At 48.4% G+C, this 26,328-nt stretch overlaps 1 protein-coding gene and 1 long non-coding RNA gene across 2 annotated transcripts in view; both read left to right on the top strand.

The window, feature by feature from the left end:
- ATP8B3 (ATPase phospholipid transporting 8B3) overlaps window positions 1–26,328 on the top strand; it is a 203,536-nt gene that overhangs the window by 131,505 nt on the left and 45,703 nt on the right. Inside the window, exon 25 of the mRNA XM_083177190.1 lies at window positions 19,551–19,689. Coding sequence (XP_083033316.1) covers window positions 19,551–19,689 — 139 coding nt within the window. The remainder of the gene's footprint in view (window positions 1–19,550; window positions 19,690–26,328) is intronic.
- LOC146067789 (uncharacterized) lies at window positions 16,669–17,865 on the top strand. The gene is made up of 2 exons (XR_014472941.1): window positions 16,669–16,750; window positions 17,688–17,865. It is a non-coding gene; the product is annotated as an uncharacterized LOC146067789 (long non-coding RNA).

Raw genomic sequence — 26,328 nt, 5'->3', positions numbered from 1 at the left:
CGTAACGTGTAATGGGCATCACGGTGTGAGGCGTAACGTGTAATGGGCATCACGGTGTGAGGCGTAACCTGTAATGGGCATCACGGTGTGAGGGGTAACCTGTAATGGGCATCACAGTGTGAGGCGTAAAGTGTAATGGGCATCACGGTGTGAGGCGTAACGTGTAATGGGCATCACGTTGTGAGGCGTAACGTGTAATGGGCATCACGGTGTGAGGCGTAACCTGTTATGGGCATCACGGTGTGAGGGGTAACCTGTAATGGGCATCACGGTGTGAGGGGTAACCTGTAATGGGCATCACGGTGTGAGGGGTAACCTGTAATGGGCATCACGGTGTGAGGGGTAACGTGTAATCGGCATCACGGTGTGAGGCGTAACCTGTAATGGGCATCACGGTGTGAGGGGTAACCTGTAATGGGCATCACGGTGTGAGGGGTAACGTGTAATGGGCATCACGGTGTGAGGAGTAACCTGTAATGGGCATCACGGTGTGAGGGGTAACCTGTAATGGGCATCACGGTGTGAGGCGTAACCTGTAATGGGCATCACGGTGTGAGGGGTATTGTGTAATGGGCATCACGGTGTGAGGGGTAACGTGTAATGGGCATCACGGTGTGAGGAGTAACCTGTAATGGGCATCACGGTGTGAGGGGTAACCTGTAATGGGCATCACGGTGTGAGGGGTAACGTGTAATGGGCATCACGGTGTGAGGAGTAACCTGTAATGGGCATCATGGTGTGAGGGGTAACCTGTAATGGGCATCACGGTGTGAGTGGTAACCTGTAATGGGCATCACGGTGTGAGGGGTAACCTGTAATGGGCATCACGGTGTGAGGGGTAACGTGTAATGGGCATCACGGTGTGAGGAGTAACCTGTAATGGGCATCATGGTGTGAGGGGTAACCTGTAATGGGCATCACGGTGTGAGGCGTAACCTGTAATGGGCATCACGGTGTGAGGCGTAACCTGTAATGGGCATCACGGTGTAAGGGGTAACGTGTAATGGGCATCACGGTGTGAGGAGTAACCTGTAATGGGCATCACGGTGTGAGGAGTAACCTGTAATGGGCATCACGGTGTGAGGGGTAACCTGTAATGGGCATCACGGTGTGAGGCGTAAAGTGTAATGGGCATCACGGTGTGAGGCGTAACCTGTAATGGGCATCACGGTGTGAGGCGTAACGTGTAATGGGCATCACGGTGTGAGGCGTAACCTGTAATGGGCATCACGGTGTGAGTGGTAACCTGTAATGGGAATCACGGTGTGAGGGGTAACCTGTAATGGGCATCACAGTGTGAGGGGTAACCTGTAATGGGCATCACGGTGTGAGGGGTAACGTGTAATCGGCATCACGGTGTGAGGCGTAACCTGTAATGGGCATCACGGTGTGAGGCGTAACCTGTAATGGGCATCACGGTGTGAGGCGTAACCTGTAATGGGCATCACGGTGTGAGGGATATTGTGTAATTGGCATCACGGTGTGAGGGGTAACGTGTAATGGGCATCACGTTGGGAGGAGTAACCTGTAATGGGCATCACGGTGTGAGGGGTAACCTGTAATGGGCATCATGGTGTGAGGGGTAACCTGTAATGGGCATCACAGTGTGAGGGGTAACCTGTAATGGGCATCACGGTGTGAGGGGTAACCTGTAATGGGCATCACGGTGTGAGTGGTAACCTGTAATGGGCATCACGGTGTGAGGGGTAACCTGTAATGGGCATCACGGTGTGAGGGGTAACGTGTAATGGGCATCACGGTGTGAGGAGTAACCTGTAATGGGCATCACGGTGTGAGGGGTAACCTGTAATGGGCATCACGGTGTGAGGCGTAACCTGTAATGGGCATCACGGTGTGAGGCGTAACCTGTAATGGGCATCACGGTGTAAGGGGTAACGTGTAATGGGCATCACGGTGTGAGGAGTAACCTGTAATGGGCATCATGGTGTGAGGAGTAACCTGTAATGGGCATCACGGTGTGAGGGGTAACCTGTAATGGGCATCACGGTGTGAGGCGTAAAGTGTAATGGGCATCACGGTGTGAGGCGTAACCTGTAATGGGCATCACGGTGTGAGGCGTAACGTGTAATGGGCATCACGGTGTGAGGCGTAACCTGTAATGGGCATCACGGTGTGAGTGGTAACCTGTAATGGGAATCACGGTGTGAGGGGTAACCTGTAATGGGCATCACGGTGTGAGGGGTAACCTGTAATGGGCATCACGGTGTGAGGGGTAACGTGTAATCGGCATCACGGTGTGAGGCGTAACCTGTAATGGGCATCACGGTGTGAGGCGTAACCTGTAATGGGCATCACGGTGTGAGGCGTAACCTGTAATGGGCATCACGGTGTGAGGGATATTGTGTAATGGGCATCACGGTGTGAGGGGTAACGTGTAATGGGCATCACGTTGTGAGGAGTAACCTGTAATGGGCATCACGGTGTGAGGGGTAACCTGTAATGGGCATCACGGTGTGAGGGGTAACCTGTAATGGGCATCACGGTGTGAGGGGTAACCTGTAATGGGCATCACGGTGTGAGGGGTAACCTGTAATGGGTATCACGGTGTGAGGGGTAACCTGTAATGGGCATCACGGTGTGTGGGGTAACGTGTAATGGGCATCACGGTGTGAGGGGTAACGTGTAATGGGCATCACGGTGTGAGGGGTAACCTGTAATGGGCATCATGGTGTGAGGGGTAACCTGTAATGGGCATCACGGTGTGAGGGGTAACCTGTAATGGGCATCACGGTGTGAGGGGTAACCTGTAATGGGCATCACGGTGTGAGGGGTAACGTGTAATGGGCATCACGGTGTGAGGGGTAACCTGTAATGGGCATCACGGTGTGAGGCGTAACCTGTAATGGGCATCACGGTGTGAGGGGTAACGTGTAATGGGCATCACGGTGTGAGGAGTAACCTGTAATGGGCATCACGGTGTGAGGCGTAACCTGTAATGGGCATCACGGTGTGAGGCGTAAAGTGTAATGGGCATCACGGTGTGAGGCGTAACGTGTAATGGGCATCACGGTGTGAGGGGTAACCTGTAATGGGCATCACGGTGTGAGGCGTAACCTGTAATGGGCATCACGGTGTGAGGCATAACGTGTAATGGGCATCACGGTGTGAGGCGTAACGTGTAATGGGCATCACGGTGTGAGGCGTAACCTGTAATGGGCATCACGGTGTGAGGAGTAACCTGTAATGGGCATCACGGTGTGAGGAGTAACCTGTAATGGGCATCACGGTGTGAGGCGTAAAGTGTAATGGGCATCACGGTGTGAGGCGTAACGTGTAATGGGCATCACGGTGTGAGGAGTAACCTGTAATGGGCATCATGGTGTGAGGGGTAACCTGTAATGGGCATCACGGTGTGAGGCGTAACCTGTAATGGGCATCACGGTGTGAGGCGTAACCTGTATTGGGCATCACGGTGTGAGGGGTAACGTGTAATGGGCATCACGGTGTGAGGGGTAACCTGTAATGGGCATCACGGTGTGAGGCGTAACCTGTAATGGGCATCACGGTGTGAGGAGTAACCTGTAATGGGCATCACGGTGTGAGGAGTAACCTGTAATGGGCATCATGGTGTGAGGGGTAACCTGTAATGGGCATCACGGTGTGAGGCGTAACCTGTAATGGGCATCACGGTGTGAGGGGTAACGTGTAATGGGCATCACGGTGTGAGGCGTAACCTGTAATGGGCATCACGGTGTGAGGCGTAACCTGTAATGGGCATCACGGTGTGAGGGGTATTGTGTAATGGGCATCACGGTGTGAGTGGTAACCTGTAATGGGCATCACGGTGTGAGGGGTAACGTGTAATGGGCATCACGGTGTGAGGAGTAACCTGTAATGGGCATCACGGTGTGAGGAGTAACCTGTAATGGGCATCATGGTGTGAGGGGTAACCTGTAATGGGCATCACGGTGTGAGGCGTAACCTGTAATGGGCATCACGGTGTGAGGGGTAACCTGTAATGGGCATCACGGTGTGAGGCGTAACCTATAATGGGCATCACGGTGTGAGGCGTAAAGTGTAATGGGCATCACGGTGTGAGGCGTAACGTGTAATGGGCATCATGGTGTGAGGGGTAACCTGTAATGGGCATCACGGTGTGAGGCGTAACCTGTAATGGGCATCACGGTGTGAGGGGTAACCTGTAATGGGCATCACGGTGTGAGGAGTAACCTGTAATGGGCATCACGGTGTGAGGCGTAAAGTGTAATGGGCATCACGGTGTGAGGCGTAACGTGTAATGGGCATCACGGTGTGAGGAGTAACCTGTAATGGGCATCATGGTGTGAGGGGTAACCTGTAATGGGCATCACGGTGTGAGGCGTAACCTGTAATGGGCATCACGGTGTGAGGCGTAACCTGTATTGGGCATCACGGTGTGAGGGGTAACGTGTAATGGGCATCACGGTGTGAGGGGTAACCTGTAATGGGCATCACGGTGTGAGGCGTAACCTGTAATGGGCATCACGGTGTGAGGAGTAACCTGTAATGGGCATCACGGTGTGAGGAGTAACCTGTAATGGGCATCATGGTGTGAGGGGTAACCTGTAATGGGCATCACGGTGTGAGGCGTAACCTGTAATGGGCATCACGGTGTGAGGGGTAACGTGTAATGGGCATCACGGTGTGAGGCGTAACCTGTAATGGGCATCACGGTGTGAGGCGTAACCTGTAATGGGCATCACGGTGTGAGGGGTATTGTGTAATGGGCATCACGGTGTGAGTGGTAACCTGTAATGGGCATCACGGTGTGAGGGGTAACGTGTAATGGGCATCACGGTGTGAGGAGTAACCTGTAATGGGCATCACGGTGTGAGGAGTAACCTGTAATGGGCATCATGGTGTGAGGGGTAACCTGTAATGGGCATCACGGTGTGAGGCGTAACCTGTAATGGGCATCACGGTGTGAGGGGTAACCTGTAATGGGCATCACGGTGTGAGGCGTAACCTATAATGGGCATCACGGTGTGAGGCGTAACCTGTAATGGGCATCACGGTGTGAGGCGTTACGTGTAATGGGCATCACGGTGTGAGGCGTAACGTGTAATGGGCATCACGGTGTGAGGGGTAACCTGTAATGGGCATCACGGTGTGAGGCGTAACGTGTAATGGGCATCACGGTGTGAGGCGTAACGTGTAATGGGCATCACGGTGTGAGGCGTAACCTGTAATGGGCATCACGGTGTGAGGGGTAACCTGTAATGGGCATCACGGTGTGATGCGTAACGTGTAATGGGCATCACGGTGTGAGGCGTAACCTGTAATGGGCATCATTGCAAAATGAATTTATCTTCACTTTTTTCATCATAAAAATACTTATTTTTTATCGCAATGGTGTGCCAGCCTCTAATTGCCCAGCTATAACTTTTTATATGGTTTTTTTAGCACCCGCCTGGTGACTACCAGTAGTGTGCAAATTGCTTCTGCCAGGATATATATATATATATATATATATATATATATATATATATATATATATATATATTGATAGTAGCAAGGGGGCACACAGTTACCAGGTTGCGGTGCAGGGTTCGTAATAATAGTAATATAAACAGTCAACTTCCTTGATGACAAGCAAGAAAAGAACCAGCACACGCAGATAGCTCAAGAAAAACAAAGTGTATTAGCGGTACATTACAGTTAAGTTGAACGAGGTACACAGCGGCTGTCCCTGTCCCTGGGACAGCCGCTGTGTACCTCGTTCAACTTAACTGTAATGTACCGCTAATACACTTTGTTTTTCTTGAGCTATCTGCGTGTGCTGGTTCTTTTCTTGCTTGTCATCAAGGAAGTTGACTGTTTATATATATATATATATATATATATATATATATATATATATATATAATAAAGACCCTGGTAAGAGTCTCTCTGTCTGTCTGTTTTTTCGCTATTATTTCAGGAAGAGAAGATTGGTAGTGCCTCTCCACTGCACACGATCTGCTCCCCCCCCCCCCCCCCCCCTGTCTCTTACTGCTTCTCCTTCACCACTTTTCATAAATCATCAGTAATGTAAACAAGTCTTTCTGATGCGTACCTCCCCTTGTCCCCTTGTGCACCTTTCATCTCATCTCACCCTATGTACCACTGCCCCTTGCCCCACCTACATTATGTAGACATACACGGGGCAGTATGGATGGTGTAATGGTTAGCATTACTGCCTCGCAGTGCAGAGATCATGGGTTTGATTCCCATCATGGCCCTAACTGTGAGGAGTTTGTATATTCTCCCTGTACTTGTGTGGGTTTACTCCGGGTACTCTGGTTTCCTCCCACATTGCAAAAATATATTGGCAGGCTAATTGGCTCCCAACAAATTAACCCTAGAATTTGTGTGTGTGCGTGTACATGTGGTAGGGAACATAGATTGTAAGCTCCACTGAGGCAGGGACTGATGTGAATGTTCAAATATTCTATGTGTGCGCTATATAAGAAACTGTTAATAAATAATGTTTTTGTCGACATTCTCAGTGACAAGTCAACGTTCAAAATTTGTGTGGCTGGGTTACTTTGGGGCATGAAAGACCTATTGATTGTCTATCTAGACAAAGGGGGAAATTTACTAACATTTAAGTAAATGTGTAATTACCATTTGAATTAACTCGTGATTTCTATTCATATTCTTTTGATGGCGTTTATAGTCGTATTCCTAAATAGGAATACGAATACACCTGTCACAAGAATGCAATAGCCGTATACTGTTCTTTGTAAATTCGGAAATAGGAATTATGGGCAGTAACGTTTACGAATAGCTATGAATACACCTGTTAACAAATTTCCTCCAAAGTCTAGACAATTAATATGTTTACATGAAAAGGTCGACATACACCATAAGTCAACATTAACAAAAGGTTGAGGTGAGGAAAAGGTCGACATGACAACGGCCAACAAATGAAAAGGTCCATATGAGTTTTTCACTATTTTTTGAGGGGGAGTTTTATATGCTTTACCATCCACGTGGACTGAGAATGATGAAGTGTGCTGAGCGAGGGGTATCAGAACGAGGCACCTGGGCCAAAGCTTGGCGAGCGAATGTGCTAGACTAATTGGGGGTTCACTCATGTAATGTGGTGTTGAACTAGTGCCTAGACCTCTTAGTGTCTACTTATACATTATCTGTGAGACAATACACACCCTTTAAGTGCTGGCTCCTTGGAAAAAACTGATGAAACTTATGCGTTCCATTTGAAACTTTAAGGATTTTCATGATTTCCGTTTTGCAATAGTGGACCTTCACATGTTATCCTTATGTATATAATATGATACATAAACATGACATGTGCATATAACAGCATACATACAGAACAGGCTTTTTTTGCTTTAATCAATACTGATTTACCAGTATGTCATATGCATCATTAACACATCAGAATTAATGGTTTGCTGAGTGTTTTTAAAAACAAATCAGGATATCATTCAATTCTGTTGTAGTGAAAAAGGCTATATAGAGTCTATGGGCCTTATTTTGGTTCATTCTTTCTGACAAAATCCTTCTTAGATGGACAAAACCATGTGCACTGCAGGGGGGGCAGATGTAACATGTGCAGAGAGAATTAGATTTGGGTGAGTAATTTTGTTTCTGTGCAGGGAAAATACTGACTGCTTTATTTTTACACTGCAATATATATCTCACTTTGAAGTAAAACCCCACCCAAATCTAATTCTCTCTGCACAAGTAACACCTGCCCCACCTGCAGTGCACATGGTTTTGCCCATCTAAGAAGGATTTTGTCAGAAAGAATGAACCAAAATAAGGCCCTATATACCGTATATTGTACCACACTTGCCTACATTTGAAAACTAGTTTCAGGGAGATTATAGTTGGTAGTAGAATTTTGCAAAGCGCTCCGTTGAGGGGGCTTGTCATGTTCCACCAAAAGGGTGTGTCTAGTTACATATATGGAGAGATTGTGAAAAGAGATTGTGAACATGGCACCTAGAAGTGTGGGTGTGTAATTTAAAATGACATATCCAAATGTAGATGAGCCCAAAAGCAGTTAGTAAGAGTTACTATACTGTACCTTATAAAGTCCTGGGAAATGGTGCTGATGAATCAATGTAAATGTATCTATCTCTCATTCCTTTCTTCCCATAAAAATGTAACAGTGTAATGTGGGCTAGGTGAAATGAGGGAGATTGCTAGACTAGGGAGGGAGAGAGGGAGATTACTGTTATTTCAGAGAGTCTCCTGCAAAATGCAGGAGGATAGGCAGCTATGTCTTGTATTGTACTTTCATAGATGAACATGTATTTATTTTGTGCTGCGTGTATGTGTTTCCTTCTGCAATACTGCCATCTACTGTTATTTAACAGTACCAGAGAATAAACCAGTCAGGTTCTATAACTAAACAGACTGACAATATTATCAGGGATAGTGTTATGATGGCAAGTTCTGTTATTTTATTTGTAATGCTTTATGTTTAGTTCTAGAATTGTTAAGCAAACCAGAGGATGGTGTCCCTTAGTTTGATTAAACAAACTCAGAAGTATTACATGGTCACTGGAAGAGTGAGTGAAAAAAGTGCAAAAGGAATACTCCTACTTCTTAGTTCCTATTCTGCTCACACCTCCGTTTGTTTGAGCTGCTGCTATAATAGTGATTGTCATATCAATGTCAATGTCAGGGGAAGGGTGCATTTAAGTCATATTTGCCTACTTTTGAAAACTAGTTTCAGGGAGATTATAGTTGGTTGTAGAAGTGTGCACTGTGCCCCATTAAGGGTGTGTCTACTTCCATATATGGAGAGATTGTAAAAAGAGATTGTGAACGTGGCACTTATAATCTTTTAAAACTAATTATATCCAAATGTAGATGAGCCCCAAAGCAGTTAGTAAGTGCTACTATACTTGGTAAAGTGCTGGAAAATGGCGCTGATGATTCAATATAAATGTATCTATCTTTCATTCCTTTTTTCCCCTAAAATGTACCAGTGTAATGTGGGCTAGGTAAAATGAGGGAGATTGCTAGACTAATGAGGGAGATTGCTGCTATTTCAGGGAGACTCCTGCAGAATGCAGGAGGGTAGGCAGATATGCAGAGGCGTAGGGAGGGCGGAGCCACCGGAGCTCATGCTCCGGGCGCCGATTGGTGGAATGGCGCCGCCGGCCCGCCCCCCCTCCGCAAATGATCCCTGCAATTATGTCATCTTCTGCTGACCAATGACCTGCAGCAGAAGGCTGCTTCCGGTCTCTGTAGTCTATGCAGAGACTGGAACACGAGCAGCAGTGTCAGGGACTGAGGAGCGGAACAGAGGAGGGGGACTGACTGCATACCCTCCAACATTTCAAAGGCTGAAATCGGTACAACTTCAGAAAAGAGGCGTGGTCACGGGTGAAGGGGCGTGGCCACATCCCCTTTCTTATATTTTTAATGGACAGTTTTGCTGATTTTTAATTATAATCTATGATCACCCTCTGATCAGGGTGCACTCCCCTCTCCAGCTTCTCCGTGCTGCAGACTATACAGGAAGTGGCTATTTCAAGGCTATTAGGCTAACTCTCCGGCTGCTGGTGCTCTCGACTCACACACGCAGCCGTCTTGAGATGAGGGACTGCAAGCGCTGCTTGAGCCACGGACCCAGCCCAGCCAATCAGCAACCTTGGAGTGATTGAGGGCGGCTTAGCCAGTCAGGGAGCTGCGTGTGGCTGCTAAATTACACTGTATGGGGCGGCGTATAGTGGGAACAGGGAGAGAGAGAAAAAACGGTACATTCGGTACAGGGAGATTTAGCCGGTACAGACTACTAAAAAACGGTACTGTACCGGCTAAATCGGTAAAGTTGGAGGGTATGTGACTGCCTGGCAGGGAGATCGTCACACAGAGGACGAGACTGCAGCATCACAGCTAATGCGCCTCCTTCCTCCGCCAGGGCAGTCCGTCTGATACTGCCGACTGCAAGGTGAAGTGCTTCCTGCCCTGAAAGGGTTAAGGTACTGCCTCCCTCCCTCCTCTCTCCTTGGCCCTTATTCTGATTGACGCGGACTTTACCGCATACTTTCGGATCGCGTCTTTACGGCGTCTGCGCATGCGTGGAGAACGCAACGCGCATGTGCCACGCCTTGACTCGGTACCAGTTCGGCCAGATCCCGTCCAGAACTGTTCACCGCTATCATTCGGGAAATAGGGGCGTATTATGGGCGTCATGCGGAATGACACATGGGCGTAGTTTCAAAGTGGGCAAAACGGGGCGGAAACATGGGCGGACACGGGGGAGTACACTTATGTTGGGGGGCGTACATTCGGAAACCACTCCGAATGCACGCGATCAAAAAGGGCAGAAATGTGCGGTGTCCACAAGTGTACTATTGCTTTGCGGACACCACTCGTTCATGCGGTAGGCGAACGTACGCCTAATGACTACAACCATTAACACCTGAACCCAATAGAATCTACTCCTTTACTCATTACTCACTAATAGGCTGCTTGTCAGTGCTTTAATTGAAACCATTGCTGCTTCAAGGAAACCTTACTAGTCCCCCACATATGCTGTACTTGTCAGACACTTTCAAACTGCTAACAATGGACATGACAGAATATTAATACTAGCAATACACATGTGTATTTGACATGTACTCATGAAACCACACATTTTGGGTAAAGTAAACACATTTATTTATATTCATGTCACAGTCAATGCCAGTGTGATGCAATGACCATAAAATAATACATACAAACAATAAACAACATGGCAGGAATGCAGCAAAATAAATAATAATACAAAACAAATATAATTGCACACAGATGGACTCCAGCACCTCCTATGTGCCACTGCACATGCAGCCAGTGGGAAATGAGGAGGCTGCTGGCCCTTCTACAGCAGGGCAAGCTGCACCTGACCATTCAACAGCAGGGCACCCTACACCTGGCCCTTCTGCAGCAGGCCAACCTGCAGCTGGCTCATATGCACCATCAGCAGAATCATTTGGAACACAACCGGGGACTTCACAAGATAGTACCATGGCCATCACTTCAAGTACAGCTGACAGTAATGGCAGGCAAAAGAGGGCAACAGGGGAACCACAAAGGACATATGAAGCAAGGGATCAGCTGGTTACCCTCAGCACGTGATTGGACACAAGAAGCTGACACACACAGCACAATGGAAGATTTGGGAACACATAACGGCGGAGATTAATGCAGCCACAAGTTCATTTCCGACCACGTTTGGCCTTGGTAGGCTCCTTGGCCTGTGCAGCAGCTCTTCGGGGACGGCCAGATGCTGGGGCAGGTGGAGCAGATGATGTGGAGGGGTTGGCTGGTCTACCCCTCCTGCCAGCAGGGAGTGTTGCCGGTGGTAATGCACCAGAAACGGATGCCATTAGGACCCTGTTGCTGGTAACCAGCTCCACCATAAGCTCATTATGGTGGAGGAGGAGATCATTTTGGCGGGTGGCTTGCTCGGCCAGCACCTGAGCACTTGCAGCCATGGCCTGCATGCTCGCAGCCATGGACTGCTGGGTGCTGACCAAGCTCGCCAGGATCTCCTCGGTCCTACGCACCCGTTCTGATGCCAAGTCTCCCTGCTGGTTGATGTCCCCAAGCACCTGGGCCAAGGCGCCCAAATCGGCTTGGGCCGATGCCTGCTGCTGCACAGGCCTACCTCTGGGGCCAGGTGGCACGGACTCCTCCACCTCCTGAACAGAGTCGTCACCAAGCGGTGGGGTGTCTGTGGGAAAAGATAAACACAATTAGGAGACATTCTACGATAATTACTTGCACAAGTTTATGGCATGACCAATATTTACCTTCCAGAAAAGACGCAAACACTTCAGCTGGGGCCTCGCTATCCATCGTGCTCACCCCCCTGATCTCCTCAACTGATATACAGCTCTCGGCCATCACCTCCAGGGGGGTGAGCTCTAGCCCTGATGGCATGGGGCCGGCCCCAGATGTCTGGCTGTGTTCCCACCGCTTGGTCATCTTCCTCTTCAGGTTGGTTTTGAAGTCCTGCCACCTGCAATGTAAGTTGACATATTAATACATGTCACTCCCAATGTTAGCTGTTGCAGCCATTGCTCTGTGCTACATATTACAACATGTGATTAATGTCCCATATATAATATTACATGCAACTATGATATCAACCGTTACAATACACATTCACAATCACCCTACTCTAACTCTCAACGAAATAACATGGCAATAATGTATGTGTATCGTAACAACCTCACGGCCCATTTGCTAAATGCATCTAAGCATCAATTCAATCATTACTTGGCTATTACTGGCCACATGTATCACAAAACAACTTGCCTCTTCTTCACATGGTCCGTCTCACGAACTTGTGGCGCTACTTCATTAATCTCTGCCGTTATCTGTTCCCAAATCTTCCATCTGCGTGTGTGTGTCAGCTTCTCGGATGGACACTCTATCCAATCACGTGCTCGGGGAACCAGGATGGCCAGCTCCTGTGCTTCATATGCCTTATTTTTTTTGGGTGGTTCCGCTGTTGCACTGGCTCGCCCCTTGCCACGTCCCTGGCCACGCCCCCTGGCACCAGTCGCTGCACTTGAAGTGCTGGCCATGGTACTACCTTGTGAAGTCCCCTGTTGTGTTCCAAACAATTCTGCTGATGGTGGATATGAGCCAGCTGCAGGTTGGCCTGCTGCAGAAGGGCCAGGTGTAGGTTGCCCTGCTGTAGAATGGTCAGGTGCAGGTTCCCCTGCTGTAGAAGGGGCAGCAGCCTCCTCATTACCCACTGCCCGCATGTGCAGTGGCACATAGGTGGTGCTGGAGTCCATCTGGTCAAATAGTTGCTGCAGCACTGGGTCCACCTCTGGTTGGGATCCAGACATGTTAGCAACAACATTGTCACCTTCTAATACACCTTTATATACTGTTTGTGTAATCTGTTTGGCGGACATCAGCGGCAGCTGCGTTCCGTGCGTGAGCGTACGTCGCTGTTTTTTCGCGCCGCATACGGTGGCGGAAATTCCATTGTGTAAAACCTGGCGAAAGTTCTACATGAAATACTGGTCACCAATGCTAACATTGCATAGAATCTTCTGATACACCTGTGACTATTGCACAATACACATGCTATTTGCTAGCATGACATGACATTTCATTCATGACTACTGTGGTATTGTGGCGTTTTAGTGCAAGCTAAAAGTAGCCCAATCCCTTAGAGAATCCAGCCCACAAGTCATGCAATACTCATCTCTACTGTTATAGACCACACATGTGAGAGCCCTATAAATAGTGACTTCCTGCTAGAATCATTTGTCTCCAGATCTGGACTTGTCAGGGTCTAAGGTAAGCTCTTCCATGCTCCTTGTAGATATGATATCCATTAACAATGTAAGTGTATGAATGTATGCACCATTGCCTCACTGACTACAGATTGTTGGGCCAGCAAAGTGGTGTATCATTATTGCAACATGTCACATGTTCACTATTTCACTCACAGGTCTTCAACCTGTGTGGGTTCATCTATTGCAGGACAACATGTCCCAGCAATAGATGAAATGTGTCATAGTACATGATGTCGCCAAAAAATGCTGACACCTTTATCTGTGTGTTTTGGACGGTGTGTATTGAGTTCATATTATTGTGTCATCATTAGAGAGTCAAATGGATCTGCGGGATTTCACGGGGCGGCCATCTATTGTACGTATTGAAGGCTACAAATCTATTTGTAGTGGGATATGGCCATTATGTGCATAGGTGCATCAGTATTTATGTTCATTTCTTTATAGGTTGCTGAAGCTATTATGCGCTACATGGAGAGGAGGCTAAGGGCACTTGCGGCTCTCCCCACTCGTCGGCCAAGGAGGCCAGGACGTGCTAGAATCTATCGCACACGGGTGACTCTGTTTGCTATGCCCGATGATGAGGTACTTACTAGGTACCGGTTACCGCCACATGTAATTCTGGATCTGCTCACCTTAATTCAGAGCGATCTGGAACCTCTACACGGGATCACGACAGCAATTCCGCCTCACACACAGCTGCTGGCGGTGTTGCATTTCTGCGCCTCAGGATCATTCCAACAAGTAGTGGCAGTACTTGCTGGAATATCTCAGCCGGCCTTCTGCCGAATCCTGAGGCGTGTGACGTCGGCCATGTTCAGGCGCAAGGGGCACTTCATGGCCATGACATTTGCCACCGAGACCCTGCGCAGAAGCCAGCAGGCCTTCCATCAAATTGCTGGCTTCCCTAATGTGATAGGGGCTGTGGATGGCACCCATGTACCATTTGTGCCTCCATCTCGAAGTGAGAAGATATATAGGAACCGCAAATTGTTCCACTCACTGAACGTGATGGTGGTATGTGGCCCATCCATGGAGATTCTCGCCTTCAACTCGAAGTTTCCCGGAAGTGCCCATGACTCTCATGTCATCCGACAAACCGGGATATGGCAAAGACTCCAAGAGCTGGAAGGCCGTGATGCGTGGGTTCTGGGTGACTCCGGTTACCCATGTACGCCCTGGCTACTTACGCCGTACAGCTACCCAGCACCGGGCCCACAGGAGGCATTCAATCGGGCGCATGTTGCCACCAGGCAAGTGGTGGAGCGCTCAATTGGCCTTTTAAAAGGTAGATTTAGAGTGCTCCACCGCACTGGTGGTGACTTACAATATGCGCCTGAAATGGTGTCGAGGATCGTGGGCCTGTGTATATTTTTCCACAACATTGCTATGCGGCGTGAGATACCCTTTGATGAGTGGGAGGTACCATCTGAGCCGCAAGATCCGCCCATGCGCCCATCCCGCGCCCCTGAATGCCGGAGGGGATACCAGCTGCGGGACTCTGTGGCGCAAAGATACTTCAGGTACATGTTATCGAGTTGACAGAACACACCAATTATTGTAAAAATCACCCCTTCAAATAAGTACAGTGTGTTAGTTGTCAGTGTTACAACACGAAAATTAGCCAGCCTGCCCTCCTAATGGCAAAGAAATAGGAGATATTTATCATATGTGCTTAGTTTTGGGGGAAGTTAAATATAGGTGCTAATTATTATACCTTGTTCAAGGGATCTTATGTGTTTGTCATATCTTCATTATTGTAGTTGATACTATCCCTGATGACTGGTGAGTACATTGATTTATTCTGTAATGTGTTTGGGATTTTTTCATGTGTTGATGTCTGATTTGTTTGCAGATATATATATATATATATATATATATATATATATATATATGCTATTAGAATTTATTCACATGTTTCAACATTTCAAGGAGCAGGCAGCCAGGCAGGCAGGCAGGCAGGCAGCCAGGCAGGCAGGCAGGCAGGGCTGGTGTATAATGCTGGTCTCAGGATACCTGCAAGTGTGTGTATGTGTCTTTTACACATAAATGTACGCATACACATAGATGCATAGAGTAAATAATGCTAAGTACAGCTAGGCGTTGCTAAGCTATAGCACGCGTTGCTTGGCGGAGCGAGGCGTCATTGGATTTGCTAAGTGCATACACACTGTGTTTTATATATATCAGATTTGTTCATTGCCATACATCAACACTACTGTTTTGAAGGCATGCGAATTTGTCACCATTTGTGTTGGCGCAGACACGCTGTTCATGTAAAGATGAACAATAAAGTTATTAACACAAATAACTGTGATCAACCAATGCCACCACCTGATTGGTTGATAGATGCCATTGTCAACATGGCGGAGACACGAAGGGCAGAACCCTTCACACATGCGGAGCTGAGGGTTCTTGTCTCCGTCATGGAGACAAGGCTGGGCCGTGCGGGGCCGTTTATCACAAACCGCCATAAGCGGAGGGCCTATGCTGCGGCAGGGCGCCGAATTTACGCCCGCACTCGGGTGCGGAGGTCCCTCGGGCAGCTTGAGAGGCGGTGGTCGGACCTCCGCAGGCGCCAGCCCCAGCTGCTCCAGCAACTCAGGAGCGAAATTGCTGATTGTGAGTATTTTAGCTATGAAATTTCGCACTTACAACATAGCATATATAAACAATAAAATGTGTCTCATGATAACTGGGTGTCCATGGGTTTAAAAGTCCATAGACTGTTATGTGTGCTTCTTCCTGGTTAACATGCAGTCATGTGGCTTTTATATGTAATGCCATAGCATTGAGGATTCTGATGCATACAATGTGCCAGATCTAATATGTGTTACACATTGATAAATGCCTGGGTTGTAATGTGTGAACAAATTACTAACAATCACATAATAATTTACATGTCACAATTTGGAATCCATGAACAGTAAGGAGCTACTTTCCTGCATCGTTTGCCATCATTATCACCCTTCCATGTATGTCTTGTTATGGATTAATACATGTGCCCCAATGACCCGACATTGACCATGATTTTTTTTTCTACCACACAGCACAAGCCCAAGCCCGACAGGCCCGTGAAGAGGCGGAGGCAGCCCTGGGCCAGGAGGAGGCCCAAGACCCGGAGGAGGAGGTGGCGGCAAGGGTGGAGGAGGAGGAAGTGGAGGAGGAGGAGATGGTGGTGGAGGAGGAGGAGGTGCGTGAGGAGGTGGTGGAGGAGGATGTGGAAGCGGAGTTGGTTGCGGAGGAGGAGGTGTTGGTGGCGGAGGAGGAGGTGGAGGAGGTGGTGGTGGTGGTGGAGGAGGAGGAGGAGGAGGAGGAGGAGGAGGAGGTGGAGGAGGAGGAGGTGGAGGAGGAGTTGGAGGAGGAGGTTATTGTGGCAGAGGAGCTGGCGGAGGAGGGGGCTGAGGAGGCCACGGTTGCCCCGGAGGAGTCTGATGACGAGGGGGAGGAGGCGTGCCAGGCCCCGGAGTACCATCAGATCGGTATGTTAACATAATGCATCATTAATGAAGTAGTTGTACTGGTATTTGTTATGTAGCACTGGTGATAACAAATTTTTGGCCCATACTATTCATATAGACCCCAAAGTGGGTAGCTACAGATACAGGTACGGGTTAGATGGGGTGTCCAAGGCATCCCTTTCATCCAGGACACCTCTGAATTACACAGGTTTGTGGGATGGGTTGGAGCTCCATTTTGACTGCCACATAACCGTAGTAGTTAAACAGGATCCTGGAGTAAAGGGATGAGTGGATCATTTGTGGATGAAATTCACCTGCTGCAAGTGTTGATTATGACCCATCAAATAGTGGAATCTATATTGTTGGTGAATGTTATTTCTAAACTATAGGATGTATGCTATAAATGGAGTATGGGCCGGCCTACCTTGGAATGGAGTCAGAAGTTGCCAGTGTCCCAGGAGCCTCCTCTACCTAAACACCCCCTGTAGTTCAGATTGTTTTTTTGCCCTCACAGAATTGTAGGTTGGTTTAGACAGAATTATGATTTTGAGGATGTGTACTGTGCATTCCTGACATTTGCATAACTCCCATGCCACGAACCATCACTGAACTTAGACTGAGCAGATTGTGACAAGTTCTTATTGACGGAGGCCATGACATGCTTGTCATTGGTTAGTCATGGGTGGGTTGTGACTGAGAAGAAACAATATGACTGTTATGTCTTCTGCAGAGTAAAGGGTAGAGGCCAAAAAAGACAGTATGTAGTAAATAAGTTAGCATGTATGTATATATGTATGTGTCATATCTATTTATCTATGTGTGTCTCTATCTCTCTACATAGATAGATATGTATATATATACACACATGTCACCTAGCATTTGTGCAATTTATGTCGCAGTATGTGAAATGTATGCATGAATAACATGACTAATTTTTGCCCCTTTGACATGCCCACAGATGACACCACACCGGCAGATGAGGGGGTGCGTGGGGCCGTCCTGCGAGCGGAGCAACATTTAAGGCTCCTTCTAGCAGACCTGCAGGACATCCGCGATCTGCTGCTTTGATTTATTATATTTTATATTTTATTTTTTATGTTAATGTTGATTTAAAATAAATTCTTTATGCAAGTTCACAGTTGTTGGTTTTATTTGCACTTGAAACAGTATATGTGTAGATTGTTTATAATCTTTTACACAGGGTGTAATACAAACCATTGCACTTACATTGCTGTAAGGGTTAATGTGTGCAATGGATGTGTTAGGCATGCTTGTAAGGATATATTGGCATCTAATTGATTCCAATTCCAAATAAGCTGTTTTTTATGAGGATAGGTAATTGAATAAGTGGGTCATGTGATGTATTGCAGAATTGACATAATAGTGGGTTGTTTGGCGTAAATACTCCGCTTACGGGCGGTAGCACCGCTTGGCTCCCGTTCGGATGCGGTATTTCCGAGCATACTCTGTAATACTCAGTAATACCGTGCAGAATCGGAGTGTTTCTCCCGCACACGCATGGTTTGTATGTCGTCCGTAAACACGCCCTGTTCTTAAAGAGTGAGTCCGTCCGAATGCGGAGGACACGTGGGCGTTTCTACGGACGATGGCCGCACGCGGCAAAACACCGTGGCGTGCGGACCGCACCGTAAGAATGCGGGAATATCCGCACCGATCAGAATAAGGGCCCTTATCTGTACACCTCTCCAGCCCTTGTTTTATGCTTTATTGGGCTCTAGAGGTCGGGGGATATGTGTCCAGGAGAGCTGCTGCTGTATACGGCAAGTTGTTTATGAATACCTCTGTGCGGCTTTAGCCATCTCCCAGACAACTACACATACGTAGCTCCTGCACAAGCCAGGCACAGTGGGAGTGGGGTCTGAAAGTTTAGATAACAGATATGCTAAACTGCAGCCTGATCTTAGCAGAGTTAAGAAAATTTACTAGCAGCCAGCAGCACTTGTCAGTGTGATGTCCTCTCTCTTCCCCTTGAAACACTATACCCTCTCTCTGCAAGTAACTTGCTACACTCCCTTCTCCCTGGCTGCAGCAGCGTCACTCCGTCCCAAGCGCTGGCTGTACTCAGCCTGGGGAGGAGGCTGACTGCTGCTGGCTGCCGCCCTGATGTGCCTCCTGCCCTCCTCAGTTTGTCACACATGACAAGGTGGATTTTGGTTTTTAAGTAAAGTCTTATGGAGCACTTTTTTTCTTGATTTGGGTGATGAAGCTGGCACCTCTGGAGGGGAAGGGGAGAATGTGTGTTCCTGCCCTATGTTCCCTCCTTCTAAGGGGGATTGTGCTGTCTCTACCCCAGGGTTGCCGACTTTAAGATTCTCCTCTCCGGGAGAAGCCCGGAGAGGAGAGTTTCAGAAGCCGCTCAGGGGGCGGGGCTTACGCGTGACATCACTAAGCCCCGCCCCCATGCTGTTAAAGCATCAAATACACATATCTCTGTGGAGGGGGCGGGGCTAAAATGACGCGATTGTGCCGTTTTAGCTCCGCCCCCTCCTCTGAGACCCGAGGATTGCGGCATTTTAATGCCGCGATCCGGGGGTCGGCGGGGGTCCCCCCTGAATCCGGGAGGGTTGCCCACCCTTCCGGGGGGCCGGGAGGGGGTACCCGATTTTCGGGAGACTCCCGGAAATTCCGGGAGGGTCGGCAACCCTGATTTAAGTAAATTAGCGGCAAGACTGCATTATGCCATCTGATGTTTACCAAGTTTCTAAAGCAAATGATCCACTATTGTCATGGCACTCTCTTATGTGATTTAACTAGTAAGCAAGCTAAAATGTCTATATATTATTTTACTTTTCTCCCTCAGATCATGTTTGAAATCTCATACTGGACACTTGTGTCAGGACTTGCATTTGTCATCAGTCCAATCATTTATTTCCTAATGTCACTTCTTACACAAACATTTCCACCCTTCAGAGTGTTGCCAACCATATTTCAATTTCCAGGTAAGCTATATAATGATTGCTTAAAATGCTATGATTTCTTTATCAAAAGAACTCTTCTCAAGTATTATTTATTAACATATACTAATACACTGTATTTTGTTTCTGCCATAATCTCTTTGAATCTTGATACCACAATCTGTACCATATTGATGTTGCCTCTATGTTATAAGGGTATATTAAAGAACCAAACAGAAATTCAGAGAATTAGGGGGATATTCTCTAAAGGAAAAATGCGGTAAAAACCCAGTTATTGGATTTTTACCGCATTGTGGAATTGTCTAAAAAAAAACAGCTGCGTTGCCACGACGGGGCATTGCCAGTATAGAAGCCTATGGGCTTCTACCATAGAGCTGTGCTGCCCGGACCTGTGACCTCCTCCTCCTTGCACTGTAATCCTCTTCCGGGTGCAGGGAGGAGGAGGAGAGCCAGCCCCCCCCCCCCCCCCCCCCCCCCCCCCGCAGCAGCAGCACAAGCCAGGTAAGGGAGGGAGCCGCCGGAACCCGCTGACTCACCGCTGTTAAAATATGAAAAAATCTAAAGAAAAATTCCCCAAAACTCATGTCTACCATTTCATATGTCATTCATTGTTAGATCGAAATCCAGAGTGATTTGGAGTGATTCCTTAGCTTCTATAGCATTAGCAACCATATAAGGCATAAGCAGTTTGAGATCTGTCGCTACCTCCTGCCACCATCAAAATTCTACTCACTACTCTGTACAAATCCTAGAAAGTTATAAACATTGTGGTCATAATGACTTTGCCATTGTTAAATTTCTCACTGTTTATGCTTTCTTGCTCAATCCCGGGATTCCCAAAATCCTGAGATTGGCATCACTAGAAGAGAAATCCCACCCAAATCTAATTCTATATGCACATGTTATATCTGCCCCACCTGCAGTGCACTTGAGAAGTTTTATGGTTTTGTCCATTTGAGAAGGAATTTGCCTCTAAAATGAACTAGAATAAGACCATAAATCCTGGACGTTTTGGGGCCAAATTCTGGGATCCCGATCCCAGGATTGGCCACCCTATTTCTTGCTCTTATCTACTTTATTCTATTCAATTCTCTCCTCATGATCATACCTTTCCTTATTTAAAACCTTTACATTTTTTTTAATAACACTGATATCAGTGCTCAGTTTCAGCTTTGTGGTTGTATTCTTTTGATTTGACATTTCTCATACTTAAATGCTTCCCATAATCAATAGCACAGAACACTATTCCCTTTAAATATAATTGTTTTTGTTTTATCCTAATTAAGAGTAAAATTATGAACATCTATGAGAGAGATAAAGTGTAAAGAATAAGGTATTAACCAATCATATTCTCCATGTGCATGCGTATGTTTTCCTTCGGGTGCTCCACTTTCCTCCCACATTCCAAAAATATGCCGATAGGTTGATTGGCTAACAACAAAATATGAATCATAGGGCAGGCATGTCCAAACTGTGGCCCTCCAGCTGTTGGGAAACTACAAATCCCAGGATGCCTTGCCATAGTTTTAGCATTCCCTAATAGCAAAACTGCGGCAAGGCATGATGGGTCTTGTAGTTTTACAAACAGCTGGAGGGCCATAGTTTGGACATGCTTGCCCTAGAGTGTAAGTGTGTGCTTGTACTTGGGCAGACTAGATGAGCCAAGTGGTTCTTATCCGTCGTCACATTCTGTGATTTATGTTTCTATATTATTCTACCACAGTAGATTGGTTGGTAATTTGTCTCCAAATTTGATAAATTTCCCGATTATCTTTTTTTTATTTGGCTCATTAATTGTTTTCTTTTTTCATCGTGTAGCATATCATTTAGATCAACTGATCTCTTATATATTTAGCCAGATCTGTCACTTAACCCCTGTGGAGAACGTTCCTGTGTAGAACAGTTTCACTTTCATGTGTCTGACGTTCCAACCCCTTGACATCACCTCCCCCCGCCCAGCCAGGGCTACAGTACACGCCCACCATCCACCATTACTCCACAGCCACCATCCACCATTACTCCTGCACATCTCTACCCTCTGCCAGGACCCCCGCGACCCCCCTCCCGCGATTCGCGGGACCCCCCCGCGACCCTCCCGTGATTTGCGGGACCCCCCCGCGACCCCCCCTCCCGCGATTCGCGGGACCCCCCGCGACCCCCCCTCCCACGAATCGCGGGACCCCCGCCCCCCCCCCCGCGAATTGCGGGACCCCCGCGAATCGCGGGACCCCCGCGACCCCCCTCCCGCGATTCGCGGGACCCCCGCGACCCCCCCTCCCACCATTCGCGGGACCCCACACCCCCCCTCCCGCGATTCGCGGGACCCCCGCATTACATCCTCCCTCGAGTCTCGGGACCCCCGCGACCCCCCCTCCCGTGATTCGCGGGACCCCCGTGAACCCCCCCTCCCGCAATTCGCGGGACCCCCGCGACCCCCCTCCCGCGATTCGCGGGACCCCCGCGACCACCCCGGTATCCGGACTATTGTTAGACAGCACTTACATCGACAGCCATTACATAGACACCATTTGTTCGACAGCTCAATAGGTCGACATGGTTTTAGGTCGACATACCATTAGGTCGACATGTCATTATGTCGACAGCTCATTATGTCGACAGCTCATTAGGTCGACAGCTCATTAGGTCGACATGTTTTTAGGTCGACACTGCCATTAGGTCGACAGTGTCTATGTCGACAGTCAAAAGGTCGACATGGTTTTTTTTTACTGTCGATGTAAGTGCTGTCTAATATCCGTCCCAGACCCGACCATCCACTCCCACGATTCACGGCACCCCCCCCCCTACTGTGATTTGCGACCCCCCTCCCGCAATTCGCGCCGCCTCCTCCCGCGATTCAGGGAACCCCCCGTAGCGCCCCCCTCCCGCGATTTGCGGGCCCCCTCGGCACTTCTCGCGATTTGCGACCGCCCCCTAATTCACACATTCGGGGACCCCACCTCCCGCGATTCATGCCCCCCTCACGCAATTCACGGCACCCCCCACACCCCCCTTCCTGCGATTCGCAACCCCACACGACCCCCCCTCCCGCGATTCACGAAACCCCCCGTAGCGCCCCCCTCCCGCGATTTGCGGGCCCCCTCGGCACCTCTCGCGATTTGCGACCGCCCCGTAATTCACACATTCGGGGACCCCCCCTCCCGCGATTCATGCCCCCCTCACGCAATTCACGGCACCCCCCCATACCCCCCTTCCTGCGATTCGGAACCCCCCCACGACCCCCCCTCCCGCGATTCATGCCCCCTCCCGCGATTCACAGACCCCCGCACCACCCCCCTGCGCCCACCCTCCCTTGATTCACGCCCCCCTCATGCAATTCACGGCAATCCCCCACACCCCCCCCCTCCTGCGATTCGCAGCCCCCCCACGACCCCCCCCCTCCTGCGATTCATGACCCCTCCCGTGATTCACGGACCCCCGCACCACCCCCCCTTGACTCACGGCACCCCACGCGCCCCTCCCGCAATTCACGGACCTCCGCAACCCCCCCTCCCGCAATTCACTAACCCTGACAACGCCCCTCCCGCAATTTGCGGACCCCCCTTCCCACGATTCAAGCCCCCCCGCGCCCCCGCCCACGATTTGCGGACCCTCCCCTCCCGCTAACCACGGATCCCCACACACCACCCCCCTCCCGCAATTTGCAGACCCCCCAGACCCCCTTCCAGACCGTGGCCCCCGCTCCCGCATTTCACGTACCCCCGTGACAATGGGGGATCCTGTACCACCACAAGCAGGTACCGCCCCTAGGTGGGAAATCCGGCCCTGGCTGCCGCACTGCAGGTTTCCCCACTGCCCTCTGCACCAGCGCCACAACTTTTATCAATGTCTTGCCCACATACCACTATTATACAGCCTCCTGCTCTCATGCACGCTCACTCCCTCCCAGTGGGAGGAGACGCTCACCCACTGCCGGGAGCTGCATACTGTCCCCCACCCTCCTATAGTTTTTCATGATTTTTTGTTACATTGTAGTTTTTGATACTTTACTATCTCAGAGGGCATATATGAAGAAAATAATAGTAATTATTAATAATGATAATAATAACCGTTCCTGAAACATTGCGAATGCTGCGAGCCATGGCAAGGTAAAAAATGGCAGAAAAATAAAGTGAAAAACTCATATTGACCTAATGCACATCTACCTTTTTCATGTGAGGACGTTTTGACTGTCGACCTAGACACTGTACCCCTACAAACCCATACCCATCTCTTTGGACTTTTCTTTTTTGAGGATGGTTGTTTTGTGTATGATGAGGCAGCCTGTGACTGTCCAAATGTGACATTTTCCACTGTTTACAAGTGTTATTTTTCTTTTTCTAAGGGTGTTTTTCATTAGTTCGACAATGTATAAGTCAACAACACATGAAATAGTCGACATGAGATTTTTATATTTTTTGTGGTGTCTATGTCCACATCTAAGCATGCGCACTCCTAATTGGTATACCACTTTCCCTTAGATACTGGCAGGTATTCAATGCCGGTGCGAGCGGCCGGCGAGGGGGTTAAACTGCGAGGATCACAGAAAACCAGTGATCCTCGCAGTTTAACCCCCGCGCCGGCCGCTCGCACTATGCAACGTTCCGGGGGAATCCTCGCCGTCACAGAACGGCGAGGATTCCCCTAAACTGCGAGAGCCGAGGCTAATGCAGCAAACTCGCTGTAATTAGCCTCGATTCTCGCAGCTTTTGGAGGCACATACGCAAATTCCCCCTCGCTCAAAAAACGGAGCGAGGGAGAATTTGCGTATGAGGGGGGTCAGTTGAATACTGACAGGGTGAGCGGTGACTGCGAGCAAATAGTCCTGCTCGCAGTCACCGCTCGCCCACGGCATTGAATATATGACACTGAGTGTAGCAAGCCATGCTTCAGGCTAGGTGCCTTATTCAGCAAACACTGTGCTCGGCGCGCTTTACTGTTCCCAGCCACGTGTATAGTAAAGTATAAAACAGTTAAAAAAATTAAAATAGAATTTCAATGTCAACCTTTCATGTGTCAACTACAGCCATGTTAAGTTTTTGCTTGTGTAAACCTTTTGACCATGTCGACCAAATGCATGCCGAGCAAATGGTGACTGTCAACTTAGGCATTGTCAACCTACCATCCAGTTCCCTTTTTTTATATATATTTTTCTTTAGTGCTCTGCTATTACTATTCACTATGTTCCCCACCTATGTGAGCCTGTCTGCAAAGTACTAGTACTGCACAACCCTGCCTAGGAAGCATGCAGAGCCGGCCCTAGGCATAGGCAAACTAGGCAAATGCCTAGGGCGGTTGGAATGCCTAGGGGCACCAGCAGCTTCTGCTGATTAAAATGATATGCAGCATGCCTATATTCTGTGTGTGAGTGAGGCTGTATCTGCATATGAAATAGTGTATTCATGGAAATCACTGTAACATAGCATTCCGTATGCAGGTACAGCCACAGTCGCACACAGAATATAGGCATGCTGCATATCATTTTAATCATCGGAAGCTCCTTATGTGTCCTGGTCACATAACAATGCAAATAAGATTAATTTTCAGCAAAAAAGGCACCCAACGTTAGCAGAACTGGCCCGGAGCTGCATGGCCTATTGAGGCAAGATGTATGAGGAAACATCTGTATCCAAGCCGAGGCAGAGGTCACCTGTCTGCGGGTGGGTTGGTTGTACAATAGTGTTCGGCATATGTGTAAGGGGCAATATGTGTGTCGTGTACAAGGGCATTAATAATGTGCAACATATGTGAAAGGGGCATTATGTGTGTCATTATGTGTATGAAGGGCATTAATAAAGGTTGGCATAATATGTAAGGGGCATTATGTTTATAAGGACATTAATAATGTGTGTCATGTGTAAGGGGCATTACTGTGTGGTATTATCAGGGGTGCCGAGAGAAAGGGGTAGGGGGTACAAATTACCCAGGCCAAAGTCTGATGGAAGGGCCCAGTGGGGGCCCCGGGCCCCCTCCCCTTAAGTGACAGCAGAAGCTGCAGCTCTTCTCCTCTGCCCAGCGCACACTGCTTTGTGCTGGGTTGCAGTGTGGCCATGGAGGTGCTTAAAATACAATATTTTCTCAGGATTTTTTTCTAAGGGTATAATCTGAATAATGTGAGGAGTAATGTATATAAGGTAAAGTGGTACTACTGTGTGATGGAAAGGATGGATGAGATATGTCCCTCTGTGCGCCTAGGCAGCCTGAAGGAAGGTACACCTAAATGATATCCCTAAAATATCAACAAACAGCAAATACAAGAAAAAGGTGAAGGTGTTCCTCCCAATGGCGCCCTGATAAGAAGAATACGTCCCTATTTGTAGAGGGACGGTCCTCTTCTCCGTATGGGTGAGATAATGTATAATACCCCAAACTTTCCTTATCCTGATGAGGGGATCCTCTTCTCCGTATCAATGGTATAGTGAAATACAGATTTTAATCCCTAGGACCAACCGTAGGGGGCAGAATTCCCTCCAATGACATGGGTACCGGAAAAAATGAATAGAAATGGTACATAGAGTAATACCATTTATTATACACAACATTAATACACATAAAACATGAGGTAGATAGTGGCCAATTACCCAGATGTTGGAGAACTAGGTTAGACAAAGTTCTCAAAAGCGCATAAGAGGAAGGTGAATACCCGGGATTCACCTTCACATCCAG

The sequence above is a fragment of the Crinia signifera genome, chromosome 1 (genome assembly GCF_055691185.1).
Source record: "Crinia signifera chromosome 1, ASM5569118v1, whole genome shotgun sequence".
NCBI classification, from domain to species: Eukaryota; Metazoa; Chordata; class Amphibia; order Anura; family Myobatrachidae; genus Crinia; species Crinia signifera.
The sequence above is the reverse complement of the archived record's forward strand: the minus strand, read 5'-3'. Positions and strand labels throughout refer to the sequence as shown.